Below are 21,514 nucleotides of genomic sequence, written 5' to 3' on the forward strand. Positions count from 1 at the left end.
AGGTAATTGAACCAAACTGTTGCAAAACCATCCAGACATAACAAGATAATAATTGTAAACAATACAAAGTAATTCACGATAAATAAGAAGTTGCTTAGTGAGGTGTAATTGAGGCAGCTTCAAACCATGTAAAGGGAAACAGCTGTTGTACATTTATTGCTTTCAAGCTGACTGTGGACTAGAAGAAAATGTTTGCACTTGTTGCCTCAAACAAAGCGATAGGTTTTCGAAACTTGTCTACAGGGAAGATTGATACTGTCTTATCCCAGTGCTATATTTTTAGCTTATCTCTAAAAATTTAAATGTCACCATTTTTTATGTTGCATTTGTTAATTTAATTATCTTTTTTTTATTCGATTTTCATTTTAACTGCAGTATTTTAATGCTGTGCGCAGTGATGTAATCTCATTGACAAAACTGATGGAGTACAACTTAGAAAACGTTTTGCTCAGTTCTTTTTAGTTTCAAAACTATCAGCAATTAAAAAATAAAAATATTTTATAACTTACATTTCCTCAGAACAGTGTTAATGGGTTAAACCAAAGAAGTTTCAAACAAGACTCATCAAATCATGGCCACTGCTGCAACTCATCGACACTTCTACATAAGTTCTGGTATACAGCTAGTCTTTTACTGTCACCGAGTGCAACTGCAAACCAGAGCTAAAGTAGCTGCACTTTTTTCCAGTTGTCTGCTGATCATCTAATATATAACAGCGCAGGTTCAATTAGTTATTTAACTATTATTACATCCTACCTACTGCCCTTCTGCGCCGAGCAAAACTTTTGAGTGTGCTGCTGCTGCTAATATCTCATGCTGCCAAAAGGTATTGACTAATTTACCTGCCGCAGACCATTGACATCTACATGTGGTTACAAGTCGGTAGGCTGACAGCCCTCAGACCAGCTACATACATGAAAGCAAGGTTAGTTTGTCTATTGCAACATTAGTGATAGCAGTCAGGTGATGCCAGGTTGTAATTTTTAGATTGTGGAGTAGTTTCATTCTGAGATGTTGCCATGTCACATTTATTTTATCAGTCTGTTTTTCTGTGTACCCTTTTTTAAAGATTTAAACTTTAGGTTGAAATATATTTCTCTTGATATTAAAGTGTTAATCTACGAGCTTGGCCTTGTGTATGATATTCCTTTATACTTGTAAGGAACAACAAACAAACTTCCAAATCTTAATAAAATACCAACAGAGTTTAGGCCATTAGAAGTAAAAAATTAAAAGTATGTAATCTATAAACGTAAACTGAACTTAATGGGTATAGGTTAGGTATTATTAGAAATACTAGTTTTTAATTTGATCAATTGTTCTCATATTTATATTAAAATTCCCAAATCATAGTTTTTATTCGTGGCGGAATCGATCAATACCAACCTGTTCTTGTTTATTGCCGAGGGCATTGGTTCTAAAAAAATTTCTAGTGGCTAATAGTTTTTGCAATAACCTGAAGTTCTCAGAAAAGAGCCATGATAAAACCATAACGCCAAAAAAGTTCAATTCTTTTTATAAGAGATTGCATTCATTGCATTGTTATGTTCATTCTATGCAAATTTTTTTATTCCGAGGCAACATTTATTGAAGCTGAAATATGATGCTGTTTTAGATAATTCATACACTGACTGATAACTACTCTACTTCTCAAGAATGCTCCTGGCAAGTCTGCCTTTATGCCTGTTTCTATCACAGGTGAGCATACATCTACCATTAGTTGCACCCGACTAACCTAAATGACCAACTAAACAACCAGCTTTCTTTGAAGTTACTAGACAAATTTGAGGCTTTGTTCCTAAACTATCTTTCGCAACTTTTAAGTTGCTTTGTGACTTCTCAATACAATAAGATTCTTTTGTTGATGCCACTTTGAATTCTGGCAGCCTACTTGCATTTTATTATTAAATGACTGTTGAAGTACCTGTTCAGATGCAACAGGAGCAATATCAGATAGTATATACCACTAGCCACTCCAAGCAGCTAGTCATTTTATCACTTTTTATTATTGTATTAACACCGATTTGGAAATCACGTTTGTTAGGAGTGGCATATAAAAACACAAATAAGTGCATTTCTATTTCGGAAATCATTGTGTTGGAAAATCAGTACATGCCTTTGGTTGTGGTAAATGTTTGGGCCAATCAGAGACTAGTTTTTTGTATAATTTTCCCTTTTTTTCTAGTGTAAACAATATGCGGTAGCTTGTAGTGTTGAAGCACTTTGCATTAAATTAAAGAAAATGGTCACTTTGAAAAGTTACAAAATCTGGTTTATGTGGTTCTCACATTCTCTGTTGTATCAATATGAGTGATTAATACCTTGATTCAGTATATCTTTTCTAGATAGAAATGTTCTTATAGAATGAGTTTTATTTGCTTGTTAATTCTTTATTGCCGGATATTTTCTAGCACAATAACAATAGCAATAACAATAGTAATAATAGTTTTCTAATAATAGATCGAAGCAATAAAACCTCTAAACAATGTGGTTTAGCTGAAACTCACGTTGGACAGTATTTAGCACTCTATTTTAATTTTACCAAATTACTCATTACTTTGCATTTATGTTTACTTTGCTGCTCTAGACAACAATCTATTAAACTAACCAGCTTGATCAGTAACTTCTTGTTGACCTAATTACTTAAAAATCATTTTTAACGATTTAAAAATGTGAACAAAGAAGAACTTCACTTTATTATGGTACTTTGGTAAAAGGTGCCTGAGAACACTTTTGAAAGCTACTTTTGACTACTTATGTTATAACTAACAGTTGCTTTTTGCCTTAAAACTTTTTAATAATACTTTTGCAAAATGGGAGTTTTAAAAAAATCTTTATATAACAGTTGAGCTGTTAAAATTGGGTTTTATAAATGCAACCAAAAGGAATACTGAATGTGTAGATACTTTATTACAAACTAGAGTTTTACTTCAACTCAAGTTGCTAAGTTAAAACAATGAAATCACTAGAATGAGTTGTAGAAGTCTATTAGCCTTAGGTCTTAATGTTGCCCTGGATGTTTCCATTTTCAATCAGATAGCCTGCAGCAAACGTGCAAGTGTTCTATCAAATTACTCCACAGCTTTCTCAATAATCCATTTACGCTCTCATTGAGAGCAATTGTCCTTAGTTCATGCAAACGTGCATTTGAGTTTCTAATCAGATGGATGTTTCAAAGGCTGATTTTTAGGAACCACAGCATAAAAACCCAATGTTTTTGCTAACCTGATGGAAGGCATAGAGCAAATACGCGGGATGTTTGGATAAAATCTGCCAAAAATGTAGAAACACATAACGTTTGGACACATGCACAAATGCATGCACCGCACACACACACCGCACACACACTTGCACACACGCACCTACCCACACATGCATGCACACACACACGCATGCACACACACACCGCACACACCCATGCACACACGCACCGCACACACGCCCCACACAAACGCATGCACACATGCATGCACCCACACCCGCACCGCACACACGCATGCACACACGCATGCACACACGCATGCACACACGCATGCACACACGCATGCACACACGCATGCACACACGCATGCACACACGCACCTACCCACACATGCATGCACAGACACACACACACCCACACATGCATGTACACAATGAAAAAAGTGGGGTTTATTATAAGAGATGTTACGACACATATCACTGGCTAGAAAAATTAACCTAACTGCAATCAAAAGCATTTGTATCACACTTATAGATTCCTATTATAGCCAAAGCACTCTTCTTGGTATAAAACCTTTATATGCAGCATAGTTGATATCACATTAATCACAACAATATTGATGGTGTTCTCACAAGCAAGCTCCAGGTAAATATGAATTTGCATTCTAATGATTTTTATGGCACTTTAAAAATAATGCTAACCACTTTGAACATAAGTATATCGTTTACTTATGTACAGCATCACTTATTCACCAAATTTACAAAAAACACAGTTTTCAACTAAATTATCAGAACCTGTTGCAGAAGCATTTCAAACAAGTGCTAACAAAGTCAAAACCTTTATATTACAGAGACAGTAAAATAGTTTTAATGTGTCTTTAAATGTGTTATCAAGAGAACAGTTCTTTTTTATTTTTATAAACCTCTAAAATTGCTGTCACGCGAAACAAAAGTTTATATATTTCTAGATAAGTTCCTGCACATTCCTTGATAAACATATGTACCATTTTAGATACAAGTCTGTACATTCCAAAAGGTCTGAAAGTACATGTTTATAAGGGCACCAATGCTGGGCCCAACTTGCTAGGGGTTGTTTACCAGTTTTTCTATCATTGCATCTCATTGCCTAATTTCGTGTGTTCGTGTGAGTCGCAAACATTGTGATAATTTTGTCAGCCAGGCATAAATACGTGTACCAAAGAATTGAAAATGCAAATTCAATATTAACTTACGATTTCCTTTCAGCAATGGGCAGAAACCATCTTCACGATTTACTGCTTAGTGTAGCAATTCAAACTTAGTTTGATCATCTCAATACAGAGAATAGCCTCGCCGTGTTGCTAAGTTTTAATGTTTTTGCATATCTTTGAAATGTCTGGGCTTCTGGAAAATTCCAACAGCGTTACTTTTTAAGTAGCGTAGACATCTATTGATCTCCAAACTAGTATTTTGTGATGATAACATCAATGTATGAGTATGATCTTAGCAAAATTGCTTTTGAGAGCAGATTGTGAAGCCTGTGGTCCATAGTTCTGTCAGACGTGAGCATACTTTTGTCTCTTCTTAATGCTAGTGCTGAATTTCATTCTATCAATCTGTAGTGTTTGAAGTTCGCATTCAATTTAAAAAAAATTGGAAAAAGAGAATTGGAGCATTCTGTGATGGTATCTTGACAGAGAGTGCCTGAAAATGTTTTTGCGGTTTACTTCACCCCAACTAAACTGTGACAGCACCTATATACTTACATTAAATACATAATGGTTTCTCTTAGTTAAGATACTTCAAAATTAAATAACTACAATGACACCTGTTTTATGCAATTGAAAAACAGAGACTAAGTCAGAAATTAATGAACTTCATACACCTGGGGAGACGATCTCAGCCTTCTACACATGCTGAAAAAATTATTACCTTACCAACAACATGCTAGAGATGCATTTGTTATATTTTATCAACCAATTACACTGTCAGTTTTGTGTAAGTGCTGTTCTTTTGAGAAAAAGCAAACAAAAAACTCAAGGTATATGAATGACAACAGCTAATAGTTTATTGTATTCCTAAATAGTAGTTTTAATGCAAAGTACATGTGTTCACATTATTCATGCTAGCACCCGCAGTCCAGTGTGCAGTGTGAGATCATCAGGTGTGACCAGCAGAGAAAATGTATTTTCACAATTATTTTGAAATGCAGGAATGCGGTCAATTAATGCAGGTGTTAGAGAGCTGGTCTATCGAGTCAAATGTTGCGAGTTCGAAATGTGTACAATGCAACCTTATTTCCCTCTAACCATAATTTTGGATAGACAGTCGGACGAACTCGGCTTTTACTATACTACAAACTGGTTCGCTGGCAGCCCCATGTGCTGTGAGAGATCTTTCTGTGTAATAAGTGTCTGCACAAGTATTCCACAGTGCGGCAAGGCGGTTGAGGGATGCAGTTGGTAGTGTGCCTGCGCAGTCAACTATCTGAGTTTGGTTTCCGAGCGATGTCCATTATTTCTAACCTTAAACATGGCTTAAGACGGGTGGAAGGACCACTTATTTTCCTAAATTTTTTTGTTTCTATACAGCGATCACAATAACTCACACCGGAGTGCTGTTTCTGAATATAAATTTTATGACTTTTCTATGTATGAAACTAAAGATGAAGGCAGCATTAAATTGCTTGTAATTAACTAACATTTGTCAGCACTTGTCAGCATTCCGCTTGCCTGCTAGAATGATTGAAGTTAACAGGTGCTTGAAGAATATAAAAATTCAGAGGAAATGAACAGTTTGACTGCGTAGCAAGCTAGCAGTTGGAAAATATTCTGGCCATGAACTGATGGCAGCAGTCAGCAACACAAACATAAGTCAGTTAATTGATTTTACTTGGTTTTAATGATTTCAATTTGTTTGATTTATAGGTACTGTCCACAGTCGGACTCCAGTTCATGGGACGAGCCATTAGCTTTGATTGTAAGTGCTTATGTAGTGTTTGTCTTTTAGTTTTTTTTTCAATCTTTTTAATTGACTATTTCTGATTAAAGCAAACCACAAAACCATAACTAAGAATAAATAACTAGCAATAATGATAATAATAATAATGATAAATAAGTAAGAATAAATAAGAGCCTCGGTTATAAAAACTGTTTCATCAAGAAAACATGTGATATAAACTAAAATAGCTTCAGCTAGCCTCAGGAATGGTCATCTAATGCAAAGTCATGCATTTTGATTTGATGTAAGCTTCATTTGCTACATTTCCATGAAGCGGTTAACCCACAAGCTTGTTGTCATTCGCAAGGTGGAAAAAGTGAAAATCCGCGAGTCAAGCGAGTTTTGTTACTCTTACGTTAAGTTAACATTAAGTTAACATTAAGTTAACATTAAGTTAACATTAAGTTAACATTAAGTTAACATTAAGTTAACATTAAGTTAACATTAAGTTAACATTAAGTTAACATTAAGTTAACATTAAGTTAACATTAAGTTAACATTAAGTTAACATTAAGTTAACGTAACTCTTACATTTTTATTAACTGTTTCATGATGGCGAGAGATGGAAATGGCCCTTGCGGATGATGCGCAAAAAACTGCCACGCAAGCTATTCCATTTTGAACATTTTCCATGCTTCATTCATACTTATGTCATTTTGAGCAGTTCTGGATGCACCGCAATTACCTCAGGCATAGAATCCTTATATTTTTTAACAAAGTGCCAAGTCAATCTGCAACATGCGAATGTCTATTGAAAAACTTATCACACAATAAATCAACATGAGTAAAACTCCAAATCCACTCATGGAAATACAGTAAACGTGTTTAGCACAAACTTTTGATAGCACTAAGTTACGCCTGAATGCTTAGTGTTTGCTTTGAAGGTTTCTATATGGCTCGCATGTCTTTAGTCTTCTTCTGGGAATCCCATGAACTAAATTTCAACAGTTACCAGAATAATGTTCCACTTTTGCAATAACTGTATTGCTGCTTATGCAATAATAGAAATTGCTCATCTGTTTGTAAAAATTTGTTGACAAATGTACAAAGAGCATAAATGTATTAGTGATAGACTGTGATTTAAGAATAGGTATAGGATAAAGCTGGGCTCTGCCTCAGGCCTATCCTAGATGCTTATGGTTTCCATTTTGAGTATTTTCTCATTTATGACAATTACAGCGCATTTTAGATTGTGATAAAAGGACACAGATAAAGTTTTTTTAATCTTTATTTAGTCTTTCTAAATGCTTGGTAATTTTTGGTATTTTTGTCAAATTCATAATCTGTTTATAATTTATAATTTAATTTATAATTTATAAATTAAATGATACATTTATAAATTATAAATTAATATAATTTATAATCTGTTTAGTATGTAACCAAAACGCTCTCTAACTAATGCTTGCTATGTTGACGTCATCATTTCAGCATTGTTATGCATTGTTATGATAACTCCAGCGGCTGTTTGACATGGAATTATGAATTCACACTTTTACTTAACATCTTAACAAATTATTTGCATTGCAAAATTATCTCCCGGAACCAGCTTGCCGCTTCTTTTAAAAATTCAATTGCTGCCACTCTTTTTTAAAATGCTGTAACCTGTAATGCTTTACTGCTCTAATTAAAAGTTGTTTTGTCATGGCTAAACCATGGAGCGATAACTTCCTTAGGTTGCCCTGCAGTTTACTTCTACCTGCAAACTTATCTAGTTACTCAGCTGCACAAGGAGGAGGAGCAAATATTTTGCTATTCTTACAACTTTTTTTGCTGTAAGAAGATAATCAAAAGAGTTTTTTGTAGGTCTTGCAAAATTTTTAATGAAAAACCTTTTAACTCATTAATAAATTTGGCAAAACTAGAAAAGAAACGAAAAGTCAATAGATGTATGTATCTAGGTATATTTGTGTGTTAGTATGTTTGTATGTGTGTATGTGTGTATATTTGTGTGTTAGTATGTGTGTATGTTTGTATGTGTGTATGTTTGTATAACTTGTTATTTGCATGAGTAAATCATCAACAAAATTATGTTTTTCGCTACATGCCAAAACAAAAATTGAAAAGGCAGAAACTAGGAATTATTGAGTGAGTTGAACAAACATGCTTCAAAAGTTGGTCACGTAATAGTATTACGGAATACATGGTGGATGCAGTATGTTGGTGTCACAAAGTAGAAAATGATGTTTGACATATGTGTGGAAAGATAAATATAACTACTCTGGGTGTAGTTTTTCCAGGATTTTGAAACCTGTAATACAAATACAGATATGAGCGAGCTTGGGATAAGGCAGAATGTTCAAAGATTTTGTGATGCGATTGTGATGTGAATAGACTTACTGATGAGGTTTGCAGTACAAATAGTCTCATAGAGTGCATCTACCTTTTGGCATTCATAGTGAATTACCAATAATTGATTGATCCCATCTGCTTTCCGCTGCTAATGTGTAGGACTTCTCCTAATAACAAGGCCATCACTTTTGAGCAGCATTCAATTTCATTAGCAATGAAAACACACTATCTTTCTATGAGAAAGGTAAGAAATAACAAGTCCAAGTATTAAAACATATATACCAAGCTGAAAAAACAGGTTGACTAAAAACTTTTGTTATTGTACACACCTACATGTATTTTTATTTATCTGCAATATGTTAGGAAGTAATGTAACATGTTACATAACATGTTACATAACATGTTACATATATGCTTCTCTGATACCTACTCAATTATTATATTACAGTATCACATTTACATCATATCTGCTGAACTTTCTCAAACTTCTTTCATGCTTGATGACTTACCAATATAAGTATTTTCTGCATTTACAGGGCACTTCAGATCACAGAAATGTAAGTACATATTGCATGTTGTTAATTTCCACAGCTGTTGTCTTTTGTTCACTAGCTGACTATGTAGCAGAGATGTTTTCAATGCTTGAAAAACTACTCGATTAAACTCAATTCATGCGTGGGTCAATCCTTATGGCTAGCTTAGGCAAGCATGTTAACTCGAGCGTCCATCTCTACTACATAATAGTTGCCGACAACTCAGATACTCTCTAGAAATGCCTTTTATAAATGTCTATTCCTTGACCTCCTTGACTTCCTTGACTAACACTTAACTGCTTGATTTTACATAAAAGGTGCTCACATAAGGACATGGAGCAAAGGCAGCACTCTTTAATTGCATTACATAATATTTTCAATATCTTTTATAAAATTCAATTTTAAAAAGCAAATAAATTTTTTTATATTTAAAGTTAATACTATCGTATTGTTGGTTTAAATATATGATCGATCAAAAGATGAATTTTTCTAGATTGTGGTATTTTGACTATGTGAGTAAACAAACAAATTAATAAAAATAAAAGAAAGCAAACATAATACATACATAAGTGTATGGAGTAACTATATGTTAATATATATGCTATTACATGTAAATAAAAGCGTAAAATCCGAGCAGACCGCTCAATGATAAAATCAGAGCAATTTATAATCATTAAAACAGACTGTAACTTTAGATAAAACACTTTATTACTAATATTAACTACTAATTATTAGTAATGAAGTGCTTTATTTAAAGTTATAGTCGGTTTTACTGATTATATACTTTTATATATATGTTTATATATATATGTGATACAAATAATATATATATATATATATATATTGCAGCTTTCTCTATGTTTCTGCTATTATATATCTGATGTCAGTGTAACTATAAGTTTATTCAGTTATTTCTGGCATTGAAGTAACATAAAATAACACTTTAGTAGATTCAATCATTTGAATAACTAGTTAAAAAGGTACATTGTTGAGTTACAGTTGCAAAATATTCCAATTCTTTTAACTGCATAATATAGGCAATATTGTTCTATTTTTATTCTTAAAAAATTTAAATTTTCTTAATTTTTCATCTGCAGATCTATTTGAGATTTTCAAAAGTCACAAATCTTTGGTAGCTAACCCATACTTGCATACTGTAATTACTGAAAACCAGGATTTCATGTCACATCATCCTAAATAACAAAGATTTGCGCCGTTCTTTCTCATACTGCAGCTCAGCTGTGCATTTATATTAGCCAACTCAAGGCAGCACCGCTGTTTATATTACTAATAGCCCAGCAGTGTTGTAAACTTTCATTTGAATATAGCACTTAGCCTGGCATGTTTAGATTCACTACATCTTCATGACGTAAACTCGCAGCACTTGTACTGCAAGTTGGCTCCATCTGTAAGCTAGAACTGGCAAAAACCTGCGAGCTGAGTAAGTTTTGTTACTTGCAAATTCTTATCGAATGTTACATTCAAAAGATGAAAATGGCACTTGTGAATAATGCACAAGAAAATGCCAATCAAGCTATTCCATTTAATACATTTTTTTACACCTCAGTCATTTTTTTTTTAAGCATGACACTAAGTGAGACAGTGGTTCACCACTTTGACCTTCAGAGTTTGTTGTCTTTTTTGACAAAGCTGTCAGGCTATGCCGCATGTCCATTGAAACGCTTATCGCATGGTAAGTGAAAGTGCGCAAGAGTCCAAATCCACATCATCTGCACATTGGAAACATGGTGCTTGTATGGATTGTTGTGGCCATTTGAAGTTATCACACTTGAAAGAAAGGTAGCTACAGCTGTATAAAAGCTTTGCTATACCTCATTGAAACCTGAGACTATGAAATTTTACTTAACCGACATTTACAGCTGCGCAGCTGTTTCTCTATCATAAACAACAACTGCTTGAATCTGGATCAAAACAAGGCTTAGCAGAAATATGAGAGGCAAAAAATACAGTTTCTGATATCATGAGAGAGATAAAACTTATTCTAACTGGCATTTGGCAGCTGTTTAAGTGCACAATATTCTCCTAATATTTTTGGATTGTTCAAAAACAATTATTTGCTCTATTTTTTTTATTTAGTAATGAAAATTATCTAGTTTTATGAATGAGTTTTGTAAAGCTTAGTTTGGTGAAGCTAGTCATTTTATTATATGAAGTTATAAATAAACAAAAAGATTTTATAACACCAAAATCAACATTGTCTCCGATGAGCTCTGCAATTTATTTTTAATTTATCTGATAAACATTTACCTACACTAGATGATCTATTTCATTCCACTTTAATAGCTGCTAAAATGTGAAATATTTATTTGAGCGTTTGCTATTTCCTATTTTTTATAGTATTTTTATTTGTCAGACAAGGATTTGTTTGTATGATGGTTTATAAAGGTTTTTATAGCAGCAAACCCACATTTTAATTGTCAAGTAACCAGCCATTTAATTGTGGTCGATAAATGCCTAGTTTATATGATGACCGCTACTTCGTCGACTACTGCGGCAAAATTGAAACCAATGCTTGAAATATCGACCGACGAAGTTGCCTGAAGTCAATGCGAAAGTTGAGTGATGTTCTACTTTTGCAAAAAGTCAAAAACAAAGCCTTCCCATAATGCATTGTACATACATGTAGGATATTTATCATTTTTGCTATGCATTTACCGCTAGGTCTGACGTTCAATATGAGAATAATGCTTAACAAATAGTTTTAAATGACCTTGACATTTGTAGCAACTTAGCAATGCCTTCATCGGTCCCGCAGCTTTGTGTACACAAGATGCTGAGCTTCAAAGTGGGATGCGGGAACTAGGCTTAACACAATAGCTACACCTGTAGCTTCTTTGTGTTGTTTGTAAATCTAAAATATACACAGTGGAATTGTCCGATTAATTTTATCAGCTTGTTTTTAATGTTAGCCAATGCTACATTAGCAGTTACGCTGTAAAGTCTACATACATGTATGTATATAGGCCCAACATCTATGTCTATCAACTCACCATCTAAATACAGTCAAACATGGATAACTCGAACTTCAAGGGACCGAGCAAAAGTGTTCGAATTATCAGAGCGTTCAAGTTATCGGAGCACTGTCACAAGTCCATATATTTACTTATTTATTAGTAGATACATGTACATATACAAACTATAATATAAATCAAAAGCACAAATGGCTTGTTTCAAATTAAATGCTTCTAATGTAAAGTTTAAAACGTTTTCATGAAAAAGTATAGAGATTTTTCTATCACTTGAGATTGGTTTGTTGTTTGAGGTGATGTTATTGCCAGGACGTTTTTCAGATTGACATTGGCAAAACTTGATCGTTGTTGAAATGCTCAAAAGAAAAGACATTTTTTTCTTTTGGGGTTTTACCCACGATCAATTTTGCCGTTTTTTCTTGCAGTTTATGCAGATTACCTGACTTTACCTGGGATTCGTTAAGAGCAACACTCCGAGGCAGTTCAATTAGAAGTTTTACGAGGTTTTACGGTACATTCTATATCACTCACGCTTTTTTAATAGATACTTATTGAATGTACACACGTATTCTGTGTTTAGGTCAAACGATGAATAGTTTTTTTGTAGCTCAGACAACGTATACGTTTAATTACAAGAATTTTTAAGACGATTTAAACATTCAACATTTCGACGTTGATTCAACACGGAATCAACGTCGGAAAACTATTCATCATGGGCTAGCTGGGTTACGCCACGCACTCAAGGATTTTCGCCACGCACATACAAAACAAAAACAACATGCGATTTTTGTTTTGTATGTGCGTGGCGAAAATCCTTGCACGCGTGACCCGGCAAGCCCGTGCTATTCATCGTATCGCAGTATAAATCAAATTTCACCAAACTTTTAGAAAAGTCGTTGACAAAAATATTTTGCCGATGGTGGTAATAACGACGCTTATGAATTACGAAAAGATGAAGTTTACCTCTATGGCTTTGAATAAAGTGATTTTCTAAAGTGATAACAACCGTTTCGGTAGCCGTTGGGCAAAGAAACAGTTCGAATTAACAGTGTTGAGTTCGAGTTATCTATAGCAATTTATCATTACGTGGGAACGGACCAAAGGAAATGTTCGAACTAACCATGTGTTCGAGCTATCCGTGGACGAGTTATCCATGTTTGACTGTATGTCTATATTCCGACCTTCTATATACATGTATCTATAAACCTACCATCTATATGTCTATAGACCCACCATCTATGTAAGTATATAAACCACCATCTACAGTATACATCTATAAACCTACCATCTATATGTTTATAGACCCAACATCTATGTAAGTATATAAACCACCATCTACAGTATACATCTATAAACCTACCATCTATATGTCTATAGACCCAACATCTATACATGTATATAGACACACTATCTATAAATAAATATAGACCCACCATACATAAAGCCTATAGACCCTAAATCTATATTTGTCTATAGACCCACCATCTATATAAGTATGTAAACCACCATCTACAGTATGTGTCTATAGACCCGCCCTTTCGGGAGACTCTGGACTTGCAGCCAGAAAAAGTGGATGATGAAGAGTTGCACATAAAGTTTGTTGCATTTGGCAAGCGCTGGATTCTAGACGTGCTTAAGAACAACCTGCTCTACACTGCCAGGTAAGCCTGACTGTATGAAGCAGCCCTCTCCATGTTATTCTCGATTCAAAAATGTGTCAATCTTTTAACAGATATTCACTTTATCTTTCGAATAGTCAAGAAAAAGCAATTTCAAATTCATTTCCACGCTATATATTTTGCAATACACCACCTAATCAGTTGAAAGCAGTTATTTTTTGAAAAAAAGATAAACTTTTGAAAGCACTTGTTTCCTGTTAGTCTAGTGCCCTATTAGTGATTGTCATATGCGCAAATAAAGCACAAAGAGCAACTTTCAAGAATTTCTCTGAATTTCGAGAAAGTATTAAATTGCGCGGGTGTTAGAGTTTTGGTTTACAAAGAAGAATGTGGTGAATTGAAACCATGCTTATAGTAACTTTTTTTAACTTTTAACTGCGGATTTAAATGCAAAAACAGACACCGCTCTCACTAACGTACAGACTGAAGCTACATTTGTAAGTTTGCCAATAAAACTGTATTCAAAATTTGTGACAGGTCGTATGATTTTCAATACAAATGAGACATTTTATATAGTGCACAATGGGCTCCCAAACTGAAAATTGTCGATGTGCCTTAAACCTTTGTAAAGCCAAGTCATTCCCAACATTCATGAAAATGTAATGTTTGTAGCGTGCGGCTGCCATGACTTTCCTAAATGTCAAAAAATATACTGTTTAAAATCCGATCCATCATCTTTGAAGACAAATTTCTCAGTTTTTTGTGTTATAACCATATTGACCAACACCTCCTTAAATAAAAAACTGCATCTTAGATTAAATTTCTTTAATTTCAATTTCAAAAACAATTTTGAAAATCTGAGAAATTTTTCTATTATATAGAGCTAAAAATATTTTGGTGATTTGACCTTATTTGTATTGAAAATGATATGACCTATTACTAATGATACGAAAAAAATGGACCATTTGGCTTTTGTTAACTGATTTTAGATACTCCACTGCTCATATAAAGACACAGGCAAACTTTTAGATATGGTTTTTAATCATGCAAATAAAATATTATTAGAATGATGATAAATACATGAACCTTTTGATTGAACAAAACTAAAAAGTGAAATAAATTAATATAACAAACCTTCAGTCAGCACTACCTTCTCAGTAAATTTTTTCTAAAATTATAATTAGCTTTACTTGTTCATACTTGGAAAGAGTCATGTGGTTTGTGTTGAGGGTTAATGATGTACATTCAGCGACTTGAACTGAAATAAAATAATCAGTTCAAATACTATGGATTATAACAAGATTTTTTACAGGTTTTTCAGGCAAGTGAGAGCATTATCAGATATCTACAACTGCTACAAAAATGTGCAAAGTATTGTATTTATTGTTTTAGTGAACCAACTTACAACCCACATTAATTTTTGTTATTCAAATTGTTTAACTTTAAATGTTAGGCTACTTCCATTTTATGGTTACTTCAGATTTTTACCAAGTTATTCGTTATAGTTTTACTGTAGCATAAACTGTTGAATGTTTAATTTGAGAAAGGAAGCTCACTTTAAACAACTACAACATCAGAAATTAAAGCCGATGCTAGAGGAAAAATGGATATACACACAAAATTGGCAGAAAAATTTAAACTACTGGTTTTTATATTTATTTTTAAGGATTTCTAGTAAAAAAGGAATGCACTTGGGTTAAAATCTAATATACAATTTAATTAAACTAAGAATAATTACTTCATAATATAAAGTTCATTAATTTTTTATTAGTTGCGCAGCTTCATGCAATCAAGACTCCCTTGGCATGATAAAACATGGTAGGTGAAATTAGAGTGCTAATTTGTAAATATTCAAGTTATGACAAAAGAGATTGGTGAAGACATCTATTAATAATTCGCATACTGTTTGATTCAATTCATTAGTTCTATTTACAATACAAAAGTATAAAAATTAACAATAAATAATTTAATGACAAACCTCTTTTAAAACTGATAAAATTTTAATGACCAACCAAATATCTGATAGCATTGTTTTTTGGTGTATTTTGTATCCGGTGTTAATAACAATGCAGCAATTACAAGTTTCATACAGAAATGAAATGCCGGATATATAAAACAATTTTCTATTTTAATCAAACAAAACTGACAACAAATAATTTCACGAAAACTACCAAAATAGTTCTAGTGTTGAATTCTGTTAGTTAAACTTACCTCCTCTAAAACTGAATTGTTGCTTTTTATCCACAAATTAATTTGCAAAATATATTGCTATTTAGATTTCAGCAACAAGATTTACTTTTGAAGTGTTGTTTCTAGTATCTTTCTTTTTGATGGCAAATTTTTGTGTGAGAAACATTCAGGGCAATATGAATATATGAAAGATTGCTACTGACTGTCTGAGCCAATTACACAAACATACCCGACTTGGTTTGATATGCTTTTTGGTCGCGTCATATACATAAGAGACATGAAAACTTTATTTTATGACTTTTTTCAAAATTCTTCAATCTAGACACTATATTATGGATTATTGACTTATTATATTGCGCTGCAGCAGAAAGATTGCATTTCATTAACTGCATTCTTGAGCTGCAGTGCTTTCGGCAGTTTTGGTGTAAGAATCAGGTTTCTACATATAAAATGATGTTGGATCTTTGTATTCAATTTTGCATCAAAGGGTTCTCCATATTTACTCTTTTGACTTTCGCACACATAAGAACTGATCTTATATATCTTATCTTATATATAATATGGTGAACAAGTAGATAGTATAAGGCTATAAACATCACCTTGTCATGATCAGACACTTCATTAAGCACCCATCGTTCATCATGTAGAGCAAATTGCTGAGAGGTCAAATGAAGCAATCAATTATTGATTGACTTCTCTAATCTTTTTATGCTTGCAACCTAAAATAATATGAGTCAATTTTTATTTCTAATGTATGATACTAAAAATATAAGACCAATTATGAACAGTAATAATCTCTGTATTAATCAATACATGTATGTATCATTTAGGAAAAGAGCTTAAAACTTTTTGTAAGTGGTGGCTTGCTGTGCCACAGCCACCACTGAACCAGCACTCTGTAGGAGATGCTGTGCTTTTTTTGAAGAGCTGCCTTAGTAAAATTTTTGATAAGAAAGTTTTTGTCCTGCCGACTTGCATCTTTGATGAAACTTACTCAAACATATAAACACTATACACCCTCGACGCAGATGCTGTCTATTTGGCTGATGTTGATTCTTTCAAATGCTAATATGGAGAGAGGTAATTATTTTAGTAATGCTAATGGTGAGTGCAGTAAAATTTTAAACATCTACTCCTAATATAAGACCTTTAATACGAGCTAAAGTACAGTTGAGTCTGCACTGTAGAGTTTGTTGAAAACTATGAATATTGAATTCACTCAGGATTTTAAGCGAGACAATTATACTGGTTAAGTGTACGGTTCACAACCTTTATTTTTACTGTGAAACCTTAAATAACATTTCAGTACCATTTTTACACTAGCTTGCTAAGCACAATAAATATGAATGCAATAAAAGATGAAAAGTTACAGTATAATAGCAAATAAAAGTACTGAACATCAGCTGAAATGTGACAAGAAACAATATAACATGGTATAATAAAATAAAACAGCATATGCAACTAACCTGTAATTTCTAATAAACAATCCCATGACAATTGACAACTTAATAATTAAAAGTGATAATTCGAATCCGGCTGCCTTCTAAAGAAGCTAGAGAAACGTCACGCTATGAGTTAAGCAAAACCTTAGCTCATGACTCAACAGCAGCAACTATCATTGGTCAGCACGGATTAGGCCAAATTGACTCGGCAGGGACTCCAGGAATGCTAAACTAATATACTTTTCCTACATACTAACACTTTTCATTATGCTAGATTCAACGTCTTTTTTGTTAGCAGACAATGGAATGCTGCCCAGTTTATAAAGAGCCTTAGCAGAGATAAGTAATGCTTTTTGTCTAATTATTTGATTTGAGGAAACTAATAGTCTTGATTTTAGTGAACTGAGTCTTGGAAGGTCTGCACCGATGGCGTAATGATCGTGATAAAGTAACATCAATGCAAATGGTAAAATAAAACCAATACACAGATCAGTGAAGACCTTCCAAAACTCAGTTTGCTAAAGTCAGACTCATATTTAATTAAAAGATGCATTAACAAATTCTTTTGAATGTTAATGCCATGCCTAGTATAATTATGGTAAGTTTTTAGACTTTTTTGTAGAAAACAAAATGTCTATCCCAGTTTGTCTGAATTGGCCAAGTTGATAAATTGTTTAAAACTTGGAAGCATTTTCAAAAGTTTTTGAAAATTTATAGCTTGATAACCCGGATGAATGTCAAAGCAAGAGTTACCAGTAAACCAAAAAGTGGATGGTTTACTTTGATTTCGATGAACTAGCAAATCATTTGAAATATTCTTATACTGATGCTGTAAAGATTTCCATGACTATGATTTCTTGCGGTGTAATTTTATGTGTTATTTAGACACAAGTCTCAAATACGACTAAAAATATATATCAGACGAACTTTAAATCTGATCATGCTCAAATATTCCTTCAATCTGTTTGGCTTTAACTTGAGTGAGTGCACACTTTTAGGGTGCATAAACTGGCAACAGTCAATGAACATCCACTAAAACTGACCTGGGATTCCATTTAAGAAAGCTTTTGTAAACAGCGTTTCCACTGCTGGCAGTCCCTGCAGCTGATTAGCTGGCTGAGCCTTTCCTCTGAATCACAGTTGTGTCTAAACAGAAGAACCTCTTGATCAGTGTTAAGACTACCCTAGGAAGCTTAAACGGTCCTGGCGGCATCTTATTTTACCACTTAATAAGTATTGGTGTCACGTATTGTCATTCCTAACAGACGCATGCCAACGCATGTCAGGTGTACAATATATAAAAGTTCTAACATCTTCAACTTTGAAAATATCTTTAGTTGTTTCAAGTGAGGATTTCAAAAACTCTGTACTACCAATTTGCTACATTCTTTTTAATAATTTTAATTTACTTCTTACTCGTTATAAATCAATTTATTTCCTTTGAAATTGCTGTAATATGTTAGATTAGCAAGCTAAATGAAACATTGTAATGATTTATCATTGCAAATGGTTGGGTTTTACCTACTGACCTTCTGCTGCATTCAAATTTAAAAAAATCGAAGTGTACTCCTAAGAAGTGACATATATTTGCAAAAATTTGATACTTACAGTTAGGGCCACCTTAGTTATGATTTGTGGTCAATTGGTCACAAAAAGAAAATCCGCTGAACTGTTAAACATAGTATCAATATAAAAGCTTCAAAAAAAGCTGAAAGTTGCATAAGATCAAAGTTACAAGTACCTAATGACATGTTTGTGGTAATAGGTTAAAGTGTTTACATGTATAGAAGTGAAACATCGGAGCGCACTGTAAATGGAAGGATGGTACGACGCCTTAGAACACCATCAGGATGCTATTATGTGGGTACAGCAAAAGGAGGAGACAGCGAATATGGAATGGCTTCAGTTTCTCTCTGCGGAGAGCGAGTGGTAAGGATACAACAAGCAAATAGCGCGCTTTACGAGAGTACAAGAATTTTCTGTTTAAACATAATTAATCTCTCATGTCTAATCTGAGGTTATTACTGTTTTCAAGTTATAGAGAAGCTACTGCAAAAAGCTACTTAAAGAGTTTACATAAATTTCTAGAAGTCTATTTTACAGGAGTTTCCAGAATCCTATATTACAATAGTTTTTAGGAGTTATTATACAGCTTTTTCTATAAGTCTATTATACAGAGGTTTCCAAAAGTGTAGTATACAGATGTTTCTAAAAATCTATTATACAGATGTTGCAAAAATCTATTATACGAATGTTTCTAAAAGTCTATTATACAGGAGTTTCCAAAAGTTTACTGTACTGAGGTTTCTAGAGATCCTTATATAGATGTTTCAAGCAGTCTATTATATAAAAGTGCCGACAAGTGCATTACACTGATGTTTCGAGAAGGCTATTGTACAGAAATTTATGAAATTTAGTTGTGTGTTAAATACTGGTATCACCGATTATTAGTTTTTTAGGTCACTTTTAGTCAGAAAAGTAAACAATAAGTCATGATTAGAATAATCTTTTAGCTCCTTAACATCTAAATAAGTAGTTATTTTTTTGTTGAGCTATTTTAAGAACGGCTAACATTCCAATTTATCAAATGCTGAGCCAAAAGCTAATGAAGATATCTTTTCTTAAGAATGCAAGCAGAGGAAGTGTTGGGTTCTTTGTTGGCATGAGACTACAATAACACTAACCTGATAATTAAAAACTTTTAATTCAGAGGAAGTAAATCATAAACATTTATAAGTTCATCATAAAATGTAACATGAAATATTTTTGCATGAGCTTATAGGCACATAATCTGGTTCACAGCCAACTTTGGTATGATGAAAAGCTATAGAGCCCTAATAAGAGTGCAAGCTTTCATGAAAATACTTCATGACTTCTTTGCTTTAGAATGGACTGGTGATTACGAATACAAATGACTATGTCATCTACGAAAAAGGGTGGAAAAACAAAAGGAAGAAGAGGTCAGCTAATGACATCGATATAAGCTTACGGATTGCCAACGCTTCAGAGTTTGGTTAGTTTTATTCACCGCACTATATTACTTACTGCAATAATTTTTACTTCTTTTTCTTTTTAGCTCTCTTGCAGCCGGTCGTTTCAACAATGACCGTCTTATAGCTTAAGCATTACTATTGACTTTCTGGCTGCTCTTTTTTGGGGTTTTTGCCATCTGTTTGTGTCTAGTTCCCTCAAGTTTATGTTACACTTTTCTACATCATTGTATCTCAGCCTGGATCTGCCCTAAATGCTCTTCCTTCGTAGAGTTGTAAATAGAATAGTGGTTCTAGTAATGGCTAATGATCCATCTTGTGCACATGCCCCATTTATCTTAGGCCTTATTAAAGCGCTAATTAATAAGCGCTGAATACGAACACTAGTTATACATAAGTATTTTTGAAACACAAACGCAGTATGTTAAGAAACATTTTGGAGGTAGCGAAAAGGTTTTTTTACGGCACATCCATCTAAATTTGCAACGCGGTTAACACTCTACTAAAAAAGTGGGTATTTTTTATGTCAAGTTGTACAAGACAACAAATAGAATATACATTTTTTGACTCGGTATTAACTTAATCTCCTCACACATAAGTAAATGGCATTGGTTCGTAAGCAACTAGTAACAACTCAATGTTTCATCACATTTACAATCTTGTATTCACTTAGGTATGGTGAGGGTTTAGTTTTTATGCAGTTAAAATTACACAAATTTTTTTCCACACTGATCTGGAAAATTAAAATAAAATAAAAAATCTCTCTGTTCATAATTTACTTTAACAAAATTGTCTTCTCTTGGAGGTTGGAGAAGAAAACTGCTAATACAAGCACCATAACAGTTTTTGATAAAGGTATGTCTAAAGTTTTTCAAAAAATATCCAATTCGATAAAAAACAAACATAAAAGCACCCTTTTAGTTTTACTTAAGCTTGTTATTAATAACACCAGCACGGAAAAATTTCATTTGTATTAGCTTATGATGCGTGACTCACTCGTAGTTAAGTGTTTTTCCTTTTCTACCAAAAAGCGGTGGTTGTCTTAATGCTACACAGAGATCCTAATAGTAATGCACTTTTTCTGTTTTGATACATATTTTGTGAATTTTTGTTTGACTAATTTTAAAAATTTGCTTTGCTAATATGGAAGCTCTTTAGATCTCCATATTGAGAGACAACATACTAAAACATGTTTCCGAGACATGAATTTTTTGAATCAATAATTTGAAAACAGCAAAAACAAGCACAGCTTTTATTATAACCTTTTGCATGGATAATCAA

At 33.3% G+C, this 21,514-nt stretch overlaps 1 protein-coding gene across 1 annotated transcript in view; it reads left to right on the forward strand.

The window, feature by feature from the left end:
• Window positions 1-1,646: 1,646 nt before the first annotated feature.
• The window catches only part of LOC137407124 (uncharacterized), a 48,206-nt gene continuing 28,338 nt past the window's right edge, over window positions 1,647-21,514 (forward strand). Inside the window, exons 1-6 of the mRNA XM_068093725.1 lie at window positions 1,647-1,698; window positions 6,108-6,159; window positions 9,006-9,026; window positions 13,521-13,653; window positions 19,031-19,172; window positions 20,130-20,256. Coding sequence (XP_067949826.1) covers window positions 1,657-1,698; window positions 6,108-6,159; window positions 9,006-9,026; window positions 13,521-13,653; window positions 19,031-19,172; window positions 20,130-20,256 — 517 coding nt within the window. The 5' untranslated portion in view covers window positions 1,647-1,656. The remainder of the gene's footprint in view (window positions 1,699-6,107; window positions 6,160-9,005; window positions 9,027-13,520; window positions 13,654-19,030; window positions 19,173-20,129; window positions 20,257-21,514) is intronic.

This window comes from Watersipora subatra, chromosome 10 (genome assembly GCF_963576615.1).
Source record: "Watersipora subatra chromosome 10, tzWatSuba1.1, whole genome shotgun sequence".
NCBI classification, from domain to species: Eukaryota; Metazoa; Bryozoa; class Gymnolaemata; order Cheilostomatida; family Watersiporidae; genus Watersipora; species Watersipora subatra.